The sequence below is a fragment of the Nymphaea colorata genome, chromosome 7, assembly GCF_008831285.2.
Source record: "Nymphaea colorata isolate Beijing-Zhang1983 chromosome 7, ASM883128v2, whole genome shotgun sequence".
NCBI classification, from domain to species: domain Eukaryota; kingdom Viridiplantae; phylum Streptophyta; class Magnoliopsida; order Nymphaeales; family Nymphaeaceae; genus Nymphaea; species Nymphaea colorata.
The window spans coordinates 985,232-999,228 of NC_045144.1; the positions used below are offsets into that span (position 1 = coordinate 985,232).

The 13,997-nt window shown below is 38.2% G+C and overlaps 1 protein-coding gene across 4 annotated transcripts; it reads left to right on the plus strand.

Moving 5' to 3' along the window:
- Positions 1–299: 299 nt before the first annotated feature.
- LOC116257292 (uncharacterized) lies at positions 300–11,976 on the plus strand. Of its 4 annotated transcripts, none has more exons than XR_004173336.2 (4): positions 300–5,250; positions 5,413–5,499; positions 5,692–5,791; positions 9,796–11,976. XR_004173336.2 is itself a non-coding variant. In XM_031633904.1 (4 exons), exons 1-3 carry the CDS (start codon positions 552–554, stop codon positions 5,715–5,717), a joined length of 435 nt encoding a protein of 144 aa, XP_031489764.1. In that variant the 5' UTR covers positions 300–551; the 3' UTR covers positions 5,718–5,759; positions 5,857–5,929. The 4 variants fall into 4 exon arrangements, 1 of the variants encoding a protein (XP_031489764.1); XM_031633904.1 differs by lacking the exon at positions 9,796–11,976 and adding an exon at positions 5,857–5,929 and having other exon boundaries at positions 300–873; positions 5,692–5,759; XR_007573799.1 differs by having other exon boundaries at positions 300–5,499.
- The last annotated feature ends 2,021 nt before the right edge of the window (positions 11,977–13,997 follow it).

The following is a 13,997-nucleotide window of genomic DNA, read 5'->3' on the forward strand; positions in this document are numbered from 1 at the left end:
TTGATATGTGAGCATATGTAATTACAAGTTTCGCAATATATACATATATATATATATATATATATATATATATATATATATATATATATTAAACTAATAGTTTATGTTGGTGGTTATTTTTTTATTTTGTGTTGTTTACAAGTCTACCAAAAATGCATTTGCAACATCTAGTTATTTGGCCGTAAATTTTAGTGAGGGTACACCTTTTGCAATAGTTTTGAGTGATAAAAAAAAAAAAAAAAACATCCGGCGGAGGAAAGAAATGATGGTGAGAATGATAGACCCGTGGTTTGAGAAATGGAATCACCCTGAGGGGTTGGGGAAAGCTCACAAGGCCTTGCCTGATCCCGACGATCGTTCAAGGGAGCGGGAAGGTCTCAAAAGGATGAAGGAGGCTGGCGTGCAGGGCATGGCAGGGAATCAGTGATATAGTTCTTGGGCGGTGATCATCAAAAGTGCAGTAGGCAAAGAGGCGGATTGGGAAGATGCGTTGGATATCCCCGATCTTGGCATTCATAATGTTAATGGATATCGGGCCTTGGTGATTTCTGATGAGATTCATGAAAGAATGGTGCTGCCTTTCCGAGGTCTGCGATTGGGTCCCTAGTTGGGGAAATCCTAGGGTTCAAGTGCATATATTGGAAAGCTTTGAACATTTGGAATCAACTCCCTTTACAATGTTGCAGAAGGGATTGTTTCTCATTCTAGCATCGTCTAAGGGGGCGTTGGTGGAAATCTTGTTGCCTATAAAATGGAAAGTTCATGATATGTATTTGGTAATTAGCAAATGGGAATCGGGGAAGCCAATGAAGATGAAGGCGGCCTCTAGTGTACCAATATGGGATTGTTTGCCAGATATGCATATTTTGGCAGGTATTGAAAAGCTGATTGGCGGCCACTGGGTGGCTGAAGACAATTTAACTAAATAATTTGCAAGGAATCGATTTGCTCGAATATGAACCTTTGTTCCTTTGAATTTTTCTCTTGTCAATTCTATGTGCATAGTAGATGGTGATTGTGTTCTTGAGCAATTGGAGGAATACGAGGCAAGAATTAGGTTCTGTATTAGATGTGGGATTTCTTCACATTGTGAAGGGGCTTGTCCTCAGGTACAGGCAGCTTCCCCCTCTCATTGCTTCCTTTAATCCTCGAAAGTACTTGCTCTAGTAGTTCATCCACTAATTGACAAGTGGACCCAAGTCAAGGTGGTGAGACGTAAATCGAAATCTGGTTGGTCTCAGATTAAAGGAAGCAATCAGAGGGGGAATATGTTGTCAGTGCTTGGTAATAAAAATCAAGATGCGCCACAAACTGATCTTGATAGGGAACAACCAGATCTCTGGAGAGAAAAGGAGGAATAAAAGGGGTGTGGAGATGGGTGGAATATCATCTATGGCATAAGACTTTGAGGGAAAATCAGATGTGGGTTTGAATCCTAATGGTGGGGAATTGGAGATGGAGATTTTCTATGGTGAGGAGCAGACTGGGTCAGATAAGAACATAGAGGATCGAACACTAAGTTCAAACATGGTTGTACATGTTGTGCAAGATAAGAGTTCCAAAAGTAAGAATTCTAAAGCCAGCAGGAAGAAACCTCTTGCTAACAAGGAGTTGAGTATGTTGAAGAAGAAAGGAAATACTAAGAATCATAATTATGTTCTGAAAGAAAATTAAGAGGTGAATGTTTTGCCTGGGGGACAAAATATGAAATTCAACCTAGCAGCAGGAGAGGAGAATATCGTAGGGGTATCTAACCACTAGGGGACAAACTTGTAATCTCTAATCAAGGATGAAAGTGGTATTATGGAACGCCAGGGGATTGTCCAGTAAGGCTGCACAAACACACTGACTGAATCTGGTTAGTCATGAGAATCTTAATATTATTTTCTTCTTTGATTTGATGCTAACTGAAGAGTGTCCGTTAAGCTTTTTTAGGCGATTTCAAAATTTTGATATGGAATCTCATACTGAAGTAGAAGGTAAATGGGCTAGGATTAGTTGTGCCTAGAAGAAAAATGAGTTTAAATTTCTGAGTTGTCGGTTTAATTTGTGTTGAAACGATTGTATCTGCATGGAAAAGACAAGAGGGAAGAGGATTGATGTCATTGGGGTCTATTTGCATACTGATTTTAGGGACAGACATGGCCAGTGAATTATGTTGGCGGCTATGTTGACGGGCAGGCATAGTCCAATGCTGATCTTGAGGGATTTTAATTCAGTCAGAAAATCTTCTAAGAAGTTGGTAGGGCCTCGGCATTTTTGGCTTGCAAGGCCTTCAATTCTTTCATCCAATTTGTTGGTCTAGAATAATTAATGGATGGGAAAGATTCTTTGCTTGGTTGAATCATCGTAAGTCCGCAGAGTAGTTATGAGTAAAATCAACTGATGCTTCTACAATAAAACTTGAGCTGAGATGTTTGATGAATCACTGAAGTTAAGGTGAGATTTTAGAGCCTCTTTTGATCATGCAGCGTTGGTGGATTTTTCTGTTTCACAGATTCAACGTGAGTTTGGCAAGAAGGTGTTCAAATATTCCTTTCACTGGGACAAACACCTAAGTTGCCAAAATATTATATCTAGATTATGGCAGGTTGAAGACAAGGGCTGCCCTATGATGCAGCCATGTGCGAAGCTGGACAAAATAAGAAAGGGTCTATGCCGCTGGAGAAGGAATGCTTTAGAAAAAGTAGATCTAAAAGTTGATCGTTTGTAGAAAGCGCTGGATGATATTCATTTTTGTGATGATAGGGGTTCAAACCACTGGTTTGAGAAGGAAGAAAAAATCAGATCTGAGCTGAATAAGATCCTGGAAGAAAAAGAGATCTATTGGAAGCAGAGGTCCGACGTGTAGTGGTTAAGGACAACTGGACAAGAGATGGAAATAATAGATTTTTCCTTTCTATGGTGAAAAGGATGGTTCAGAAGAGAAGGCTTGCTGAAACTTCAATTGATGAGGGCTCATTTAATGACCCCATGCAAATTCAAATCAGTTGAAAAAATCATTTAAAAAAAAAAATTCTCTACAGATGACTCAAAAGGATCCCTGCTGAAGATCTATGGCCTGGCATGTTAGTTTCTGATCAGGACAATGAGTATCTGCTTAAACCAGTGACAGAAGAGGAGATCAGACAGGCTGTAATAGGCTAGAAGGTGGATAACTTTTTGGGGCATGAAGGCTTTCCCGATGGATTTTTTCAAAAACAATGGTAAATAGTAGAAGATTTGGTGAGCAGAACTATCATAGAGGGGCCAGTTTGGAAACTGCTTATTTGAATTGGATATTTCCACTAATAGTTTAGGATAATTTTTGTATAGTCTTGAAATCTAATAGTGTAGCATGGTAGTAATCGCTGCAGAAATTTGCAACGGGCCATAATCTGCCTGCTCACATCAGGGTTGTCTGTAGAAGTGGTATCCTTGCTCTCTGAACAAGAGCGGTGGTGAACTGAGTGTCTGTGCTGCTCGTTTGTTATTTTTTTTAGTCATTCATTCTTTCAACTTTAATGGAATAGGGTGATCCTACAACCCGTTTTTCCTTAAAAAAAATAAATCTTTGGCTATAAATGTGGCCAGCTGATTTAAGTTATATACACACACACAGATGCATGCACACACATTCTCTCTATAGACTTAAAACGATATTTTTTAGGATTCACTAGAAAAATGAAAAGAGAAAGAGAAAAGTAGGTGAGCGGAAAAAAGATTGATAAAAACTCAACCCAAAAGTGGGGATGTTTATGTTTTCTGATCGCAATAATCCACCATAGAAATTATTAAAAAAAGAAGAAAGTTAAACCGTAGGGAACAAGAGTAACACATTAATACAAGACATACGTGATTTGACAATATGCTTACACCCATGGGCAAAGGAGGAGCACGATTCTACTATTAATCAAGTCAAATAGAGGCTACAACAAGGCAATACAGTAAAATCCCTCAAGACCCAAATGGGCAATGCCCTGGAGGGAATAGCAAGAAAGAGGGAACTGAAGAGAATGAGATAATACATTTCTCTCTCTCAAAAGGGAAAAATATAAGCTAATACCTCAAGAAATAGCCTCTAAATCAAAGATGGAGCCTTTGTCGTAAATGGCGAGCCAAAATGCTTCTTTCTGCTTTTCTTTCTCACTTTTTTCCCAAGAAATAAACCCCCAGACCCTAATTTGTAAAAGGAAGAGTGCCTTTATGGTTCCCTTTCTTTTCATAACTCACATCATTAGACTTATTTCATTAAAGACTCAAATGTGGAAAATATTTCTCTTATGTGGGTTCAAGGTACACCTAACAAATCTCTTCGAATAAAATCGTACCTGACATCAATATGTTTTGTCATCTCATGATACATCTAATCTTTGGTCAAGTGAATGACACTTTGACTATCGTAATAAATAATCAATTTTTCTTGACTAATACAAAGTTTAAGATAACATGCCCCTCAACCAAATACATTTTTTAATTGCCTCAATGATTGCTATATATTTGGCCTTTGTGTAGATAATACAATAGTAGACTATAAAGTAGTTTCCCAACTGATGGCACAACTTTCAAGAGAGAAAATCAAGCCAATAAATGATCTCCTCCTATCAAGGCTACTTGCATAATCTGAAATCAACATATCCAACCAAGCTATCACTGTTCATACCAAAGTCTCTAATGTATCATCCTCCTCTATCTGTTGCAGGTCGAGGGTTCCTTCTCCTTCCCCTTTTTCAAACCCCGATTCGTATTTTTCATATAGAAATTTCTGATCAACGATAGAACAAGATCCATTTTGCATCATATCTAACTGATTCCTTGGTTCGGACCGAAGAAGCAATGTCACTCGATCATTATCAAACTGACTGCATTCTGTCCTGAAATGACCTGACCCAATAGGGAAATCCCAATTTATTGGGCCTTTCGATAAAATCAAATAGATTGCCATGAGGGCGCCATAGTCTAGGAGCCCAAAGAATCTACTCCACTGCTTGCCTATGGCCTTTTCAGGAGATGATCTATCTACTAACAACATTAATTGCATGCGAAATGTCAAGTCTAGTACAAACCATCACATAATAATGCTGAGTCAGGCAGGCCATAACAACACTAGTTGTATCCTTCTTCAAGCTGTAGCTGTAAGATCTTCTTTTCCAGGCTCCGAGTCTACTTTTGCTTTTTCTGTTTTTCTTTGGTAGTTAAATATACTGGAAGAAGGACTTGTATAAACCAAGTGATTTGACAGTCCTTTTGGCAAAGGTTGAAGAATCTGAGGTATAACCTTCTACATAGTTGACTATTTGCCTTTTCTTTAACTTATACATGAGATATTTACTCCTTTTCCCAAATTCAATTGGTCAATGCGTTTGCAGTCGTTTTTTGCTTTATCTTATTCTGTTTTATTTTCTCTATTATAGGTTCTTCCATCTTTTGCAGGTGAAATACAAAGGAGTGAATGCCTCAGATCTCTGAGGGATATTTCCCTTGCACTTGCTGAGATGCCTGCACGTGGTGATCTAACAGGTGATGTCTGTCACTCGGCAGATGGTTACCATCTCAATGTTAAAGTATATGAGAAGCTGCTATTTAGTGTTTTTGACATACTGGACAAGGGCAAGCTTGCTGAGGTTTTCTTCATACTGAAATCGTTGGCAATGGTTAGATGGCTGAACAAGACTAACTGCAAATATTTCATTTCTCATCTCGTTTTCACAGGAAGTAGGAGATTCTTGAACTCTTGAAATCAATCTGGCAAATTCTAGGAATCACAAGGACTATCCATGGTATATGCTATGCTTGGGTCTTATTTCAGCAGGTATCTCTTTGTAACATATCTTTTGCTTCTGTTGAAATGACTTTTTTTGCATCTACTTGTTTCAGTTATGGGAGTGTGCTGCAGTATCCAAGTTGTTGCATTGTGATATGTTTTGAAAATGAAACTTCTAGAAAAAAGGTTTCTTTCTTTGACTTTCTCTTTTTCTCAACCAAAGCTTTGTAGAAAATGGAAGAAATATACTCCGTTTTAATTCATATTTTTATGAGGCCCTATTTTTAGTGACATTGAATTTGTTATCATGAATACTGAGAGGCCATATATTATCTTTGAGAAGTTTGAATTATGAAACTTTCAAGCATGACATTAATTGTTGAGAAGTGTTTTTCTTTTACCTTTATCAATCCTGTTGTTCTTTATGCAAACATTTAGAAACAATTGATGTTCCTTTTGTTGTCACATTTTTTTGATTCTACTGCAACTAATGTAATGTTTTTCATATTGGCTTTTGTTATAACAGTTTATCATAACTGGTGAACAACGGCTTCTACAACATGCCACTGAAATGCTAAGAAAGATTCCACTAAAATAACAGCGAAGTATGCAGGAAAAGTTTTGAAAGGCCTCTGTTTTCCAATCGAAGGAGAAATAGGGAATCAAGAATTAACATTTATGCATTCTGTCTTGTCACCTATAAAGCAGTGAGCTGATAAGCGTTTGGAGGATAATCATTGCCATTTTTTTGAGGTTAGTCTCTGCTTAGAATGACTCGGTGATTGTATCTCTGAATATGATGGTTGTTGATGAACATACATCGTCAAATACAGGAAGATATTGAGCATGATTATGATAAATCTTAGAGGATTTATAATAAAGCTGCTAAGAGATAGATTGTGCTTGTTCCTAGCCCTTTTGGGGAAGGAACAGAATTTGCTGGGGCAGGTGGGGATCTACCAAGCCAGGAGTTCGAGCCCATGTGAGAGTGGGCTGAATTGTTATAATTGGTATCTGGTTCAACACTGGACCTGCGGTCTTATACGCATAGACATGGTGCCTTAAGGGAGATGAAATTGAAAGTTTAATTCTACATCTAAGATTTTGAAAAACCTTGAAGGATTGATACGAATGCTAGCTAAAAAATAGATTGACCATTCAGGGGAGAAACTAAAACTATTAGGGGGGTGGGTTGGGTCCACTAAACCAGGAGCCCAAACCCATGTAGTAATGGTTTATGTTGTTGGAATTTTAGATGATAGAAAACATGTATTCTAATTGATTGGTGAATTTAGGTAATCACAGTTGGAGCTGATCCAGCTTTCGAATGGTTGTGAATTTTATCTTATTTGGGAACTTGATTAAGAGAGTTGTGATGTCCAGTGGTGCTGTTTCTTTGGATGATGTTGGACTGGATCAAGTCAGCATTGATTATGTTCTCAACTGTGCCAAGAAAGGTTAGGTGACAAAAGATTTATACCGATTCAACTTCTGCAGCCATAAGAGAAAGAAAAAACTTCTTGAAGGGTGTTTGTTCCTGTTTCTTTTTGGAGCTTTTAGGAACTTGCTCTTGTTGCAGGGGATGTGCTGCAATTATCAAAAGTAATCAGAGACCATTATGAAAAAGTCATCCTTCCAGCGACTTGTACACTAATTAGACCATATTCTAATTAATTGACTTGTAGTCTTTTGTAGCTTCTCAATCTGTTTGAAGCATTTAAATGAAGTATTTTGATGGATAAATGTACTAACAAGTGCCTATAAGTAGATAAGTAGACAAACATATCTCTGAACAAACAAGCAAACAAATAAGTAATGTTTGTGTTTATGTGTGCATGCATGTGTGTGTATATGTCTACTTCATTTTCCAATAAGCTGACAAAGCAATTTAGACAGGCTTAAGTGCTGACTGTGTTACATTGGTCTTGAAGTGATCCTGTCAATAAACATAACTAGTTCTGCGACCATCTTTATTTTCTTTTCTTCTACAATATTTTTTTCAAATCAAACCTTTTTTTGTGGTGTTTATTACATTTTGATGGATATGAAACTTCCTTCCAGGGTAAGAAGCTTCTTCTCCCACAGTCTGTCAATAACTGAAATTTGCATAGTTTTTTACGTATTTTCTTGTTCTTTTTGTTTTTTATAGTTTGGGAAATGCTTTTTATTCATTTTTCAATCTGGAAGCTTTTGGTTTGATTTGTGTGTTCTTTTGCATAATGCAGCCATTTATCATTTTATGCTTGTAAATGAAGGGCGCTTCAGCAGAAGAACTGTTTTACTTACTAGGGCAGAACAGTTAAGATCACCTCCGTCACCGTCCGCACCTCTAGTTCCTATTCATAGTGCCAGCACTATTGTGACAAATCTTACAAAGTCACAGTCCTTCATTCACCACCAGTTCAGGAGTTAACAATAGATGATATTGAGGATATTGATAATGAATATGACAATGCTTGACTTAATCAACTCAAGGTTGTAAGACGTCAACGAAATGATGCTCAACTTGATATATATATATATATATACACACACACACACATATATGGGGAGAGAGAGAGAAAAATAGAGTTGTTGAGTGGTCTATCCAGTCATATTTTGTTTACAATTTTTTAAAATTAATTATATAGATGTGTTCTTCATGTCTAAAACTATAAAAACCAACACAAAAATTGTAGTTTTTGGATATACAAGATTAGTTTTATAAGCTAAAAACTTTAACTGCTGATTATTATACTTCTATAAATCTTAGCCACACACTTACATTGTCATTTGTAGATGGATTTATAATGTTTTATTGACCAAGATCACATCCATAGTTGATTTTACCAGAAAAAGATTTAATCATAATTGTGACTAGGCTGTCCAGCTGGTTTCACTCATTCCTTACACACACACACACACACTCTCTCTCTCTCTACAAATGAGAGTTACTTTGTGATATTATCGTGGAGCTGCTTAGGGATAGGCTTGTGTCTGGGGTTCGTCATGCATCGCTGGTCTGAAAGTCTTGTATTTTTTGTGTACTTGAAAAAGAAAAAGGAATTTCTGTTCGCAAAATTGTGCCACTCTAGATGGTGGTCCATCGCGAATCTTTTTCCAAGGTGATAGGCTTTTCCAAAAAGATCTTGAAATGTTAAAGGTAATCTTTTTTAGCATTAATTATTTCCTCTGGAGCATTGGAGAATTTGTTGTTTTATATATGGTTACTAATCCAACTGGGGACATATGCAATGAAGAATGGCTAGTGGGGTTTCGTGTCTCGAGTTGTGCCTCAGCTGTCTTAGGCCTCAACAATAAACCTGAGTTATCTGGTTCTGATTGAGTTAACTGTATTCAATCTTGTCAGGTCTTCTTCTAGCGCACAAACAAGTTCACCTTTGTACAAAATGGTTGGTTGTACGTCTATGCAACTTTTTCCTACTGTGTAGTACATCAACTTGGAAATGAGTACCTTGCAGATTTTCTAGTAGTTATAGAACTCAATTTCATTTCCCAAGTTTTAACCTGAAGTTGGAACTGTTTTTCTTTGCTTATGGGCTTGAGGACTCCCAATCCATTTGGAAATCAACCTGTTATTACTACTAAAGATAATATGTGAGGAGCTACAATCAGACATTGCATCGAAGTTCATCAAAACTTGACTATTAGATGTTTTCTTTTGCATGGGCTGTTCAACCTATGTTGGGCAATTGTCAACTCAAAGTTACGGTGTTCCTTTGATTTGATGATCTTTTCTGTTGTTCTAGGGCTGGATAATTCGTGTGGGTTCTTACTATGGTATGGTGCTTTGTTTGAAAGCATGGGCTTTTTACTAGTTTTATCAGAGCCATCTGCCTAAATTGAAATACTTATTTAGTAATATTAGGTTCCTCCGATCAAGTTTACATGGCTTTGTTTGTCAAATCATGTTGCTCTGAAATCTCATTTCACTTTGGTACAATTTTAATCTATGATCAATTCTCTATCAGTCAAGGAGGAACTTCTTGACAAGTATGTTTTGCTTGCAGCTTTTATTAGTCATTCATTTATGCAGGAATTCTTTATTTCAGGTGGTGATGGTTTGCTTGAGAGCTTGACAGTACGTGCACAGCTGGTCATTAAACTACATGGCCTTGATGTTAGTTTCTTTTGTCACAACATAGTAGTGCAGAGTTGCCGTCCATTGATTGACACTTCGAAGTTTACACCATTATCACAGATATCTTGTTTGTTCCAAAGAAAAGGTGATGTTGATGGTAAAAAAATATGGAAAAAAGCATGATTTTTTCACCAAAACAAATTTAACGTGTTTTTTCCCATGTTTTTTGTTTTTCTTTTTTTTGACGTTAATATCATGGATTACACTTTAAACTTAAACTAAATTATTTATCATGATTAAAACATTTTTTTTATCATAATATTCTAGTTGTTTTTTTATGTCTTGTAGAAGCTTTTTTCTTTTTAAAAAAATTATTTACTCGATATTTCCCAAAAAGAACAACACTGCCACAGAGAAAAACCTCTGCTGTTATTACCCCAAGAACAATACTCGTGACAATGGTTTACACCTTTTGATGTGATAAGGTGAGTCAGCCGCAAAGAGTGGTATGTGCTAAGGTTTGGAAACAAGCTGGAAAGCCCAAGCTATAGGTGTTGTAGCTTGGCTGATTGTGTTAGCTGTTTAAAGCTTGTTTTTTATTATCTTGAGGTGAAAATGAGTTCCCACCGAAGGTGGGATACAAAGTACATTTGAAAACTTACGGCTAGAACTGTAGGTCTATTTGATGGAATTATTATTCTTAATTTGTATTACTCAATAAACTTGTTAATAAAGATGCATTCCCAGTGGGCAACATTGCAATCCCTCAGAACGCAGCATCCCGCCCATCAATATATCTCCAAAACATAGACATAAAGCATACTTTCGTTTCTTTTGTTGGTTTTAGACTTATTGAAAATATCTGAAAGTGAGGTTGATTTTTGGATTACCCATCTCAACTACGAATGGGCTATCACGCGTCACTTTACATCCTCCATCCAGCGGTGAATCCAATTGCCGTATTGGGCACTATAGCGGTGACAGTTGTTTGGAACCTCCAGCGGTGTTTGACGTCGCCGGCATAGACCTATGGCGGTGACAGCTGTTAGGTACCTCTAGCAGTGGTTTCCATCGCTGGCATAGATCAACAGCGGTGACAGCTGTTGGAGACCTCCAGCGGTGCTAGGGATCGCTGGCATAGATCTATAGCGGTGAGAGCTGTTGGGGACCTCCAGCGGTGCTAGCAATCGCTGGCATATATCTATGGCGGTGACAGCAGTTGGGCACCTGGCTGTGGTAATCATCGCTGGCATAGACCTATGGCGGTGATAGCTGGTATCTCTAGCAGTGGTTATTCGTAGGCATAGATCTATAGCGGTGAGACTTGTTGGGGATCTCCAGCGGTGTTTGCGATCGCTGCCATAGAGCGATAGTGGTGACAGCAGTTCGGTACCTATAGCGGTGGTTGCCATGGCCGGCATAGAGCTATAGCGGTGACAGCAACCTCCAGCGGTGTTTGACATCGCCGGCATAGACCTATGGCGGTGACAGCTGTTGGGTACCTCTAGCAGTGGTTTCAATCGCCGGCATAGAGAGAGCTGTTGCGGATCTCCAGCGTTGCTTGCGATTGCTGGCATAGAGCTATGGCGGTGACAGCAGTTGAGTACCTGTAGCGGTTGTTACGATCGCCGGTATAGAGCTATAGCGGTGACAACTGTTTGGAACCTCCCATGGCGGTGACAGTTGTTGGTACCTCTAACAATGGTTTGAATCGCCGGCATAGGTGACCTCCAGCGGTGCTCACGATCGCTGGCATAGAGGTATGGTGGTGGCGCTGTTGGTACTTGTAGCGGTGGTCATCATCGCCGGCATAGAACTATGGCGGTGACAGCTGTTGGGTACCTGTAGCCGTGGTTTCCATCGCCCGCATAGAACTGTAGCGGTGACAGCTGTTTGGAACCTCCAGCGGTGGTTGTAATCGCTGGCATAGAGCTATGGCGGTGACAGCTGTTGGGTACCTCTAGCAGTGGTTTCAATCGCGGGGATAGATCGGCGGTGAGAGCTGTTGGGGACATCCAGCGGTGCTTCCGATCGCTGGCAGAATGCATTGGGCACTTGGTGGACATTGAGGACAACTCTGGGTGCATTTACCTTTTGGCCATTGATGGAGATTGGTAGCAACACCTACGCAGCAACATTAAACATGGCACAAAAATTGCCATGAGCAATAGTTTATTAGGCTTACTATTAACAAGGGACGGCCTCTTGCTGAAGTTATTAACCTTTTGCCAATTATTCCAGCCAATGGATTGTATAGGAAATGCAGTCACCATGATAACATGTGGGATCCATTAAAAGGAAGTAATACTACGTTTTGAGGTCCTGTGCGGACCCATTGTTGTTGTACATATTACTCCATTTTATTGGAATAAAAGGCTGGGGGCCTAACCCCAACAAAAATGATTAGGAAAAGTACCTTTGAAATGAAAGGCTAATTTCCTGTACCGGTTCGGTCAATGCAAATAGATCGTATGCCAAGCATCAAGTTGGTGGGCCATTCTTAAATTAATTATTACCGGGGTGAGGAAGCTGGTGGTGACAACAATTGACGCCCTTTGAATTATTCTTGTTATATGGAGTTGTTTCTCTCATTAAATTGCGGGTGCTTTTTGTCATCACCTCTGTCGGCTACAGTCGGTCATTCCATAAGTTCTAGCTGCTGCAAAGTGTCGGTAAACTCATGTTCTGAAATCGACTCTTCATTTGGATATATAATAAGAATATTTCGATGAATGATTAAATTTTTTGTCACATGTTTTAAGACTATTGAAAAACTTATAATTTGGAATCAATTCAACTATAGTCCTATATATATATATATATATTCACAAACAGGAAATTGTTGGGCCAAAAATGGGGATGCCAATATATTGGATATGGATCAAATTTCCAACCGAACCACCTCTATTGAACAATTTCACTACATGCGTGCCACCATGCCCTAGAAGCAACACCATGCAAACAAGTCTGATGCATTTAGCAAATCAGATGTTCTTCATTTGTAGGGATATCAATGAATCAGATTTGAATCAAATATATTTTTAACTGTATCTATTTTTTTTGGATACTCATATACTAACTCAGATTCGAATTGGGATTTGAATATGAATGATGACAAGTCATATCCAACTAAAAAATCCGGCTTCACAATATGAATATATATATGTATGTGTGTGTGTATATATATATATTTGGTTTAACTCATTTAACTTGTTAACTTGTTTTACAACTCAAGCTTGACTTCTTTAACATTTCAAATATAAATTTAAACTTGAAATTAACTTGTTTATAAACAAGTCGACTTGCAAGTCAAGCTGTTTCTAGCGAGTTGAAGTTGAATCCGAGTTGTCTTGACTTGTTGGGCAGACTTAACCACCCCTCTACAATCATGTAAGCCTGAAACGTGAAACTTCCCCTTCGAGCTGTTTCTTCACCAAAGGTACGTGAAACTTCCCCTTCGATCACCACCACCACCACTTTATCCTTTCTTGCGAAAAGAATGTGTTGGTACCAACATTAATATTGAACTTGCAAACCACAAAGCACCCGACTAGGGGTGGGGAATGGGCCGGGTACCTCATGGGTAGTTTGGTACCGGGTCCATAATGAGCTGGTCTTGGGCAGGTTATTTGACACATGGGCTGGCCCAACTAAAAAAAACCGTCGGGCCAAACTGGCCCTGCGACTAAAAAAACCACCAGGCCCGGCTGGCCTGAGTCTGGTTTTGGTGGTCCCAGTTGTTTCGATAGCTAAGGGTAGAATCAGACTAATTGGTTAAGGACAAAAAGCTGACCCTCTAAATATGATATTTAGTGTTTTTATTAAAATCTAACCTTACTAATGTAATCTTACTTAAGTTAGGTTGATGAAAATGTATATTAAGTTGATCATTTTTTAGGTTTTAGTAGTGCTTAAGCAAAAATGAATTGCTTTGATAGCATCAACATTTTGATAATAGGAACTTGAACATTTTTCATAAAACCAACTTAATTCAAATCATGTTTTATATCAAAATAGTTTTTATAAATATATTAGGATGTTTATATTTTATTTAGAATATTTTTTAACAAAAAATTAAAGTGTCTAGTTTTTATCATTGACCTATGTGTCAGAGATCTTTACCAATTTCTCTCTCTCTCTCTCTCTCTCTCTCTCTATATATATATATATATA

Bases quoted from the DNA above. Each gene is read 5' to 3' on its own strand.
- LOC116257292 (XM_031633904.1), top strand. From the start codon at position 552: ATGAGATTCATGAAAGAATGGTGCTGCCTTTCCGAGGTCTGCGATTGG. The intron at 874-5,412 runs GTATTGAAAAGC...CATCTTTTGCAG, and splicing joins AGATATGCATATTTTGGCAG to GTGAAATACAAAGGAGTGAA. The intron at 5,500-5,691 runs GTGATGTCTGTC...TCGTTTTCACAG, and splicing joins TGCACGTGGTGATCTAACAG to GAAGTAGGAGATTCTTGAAC.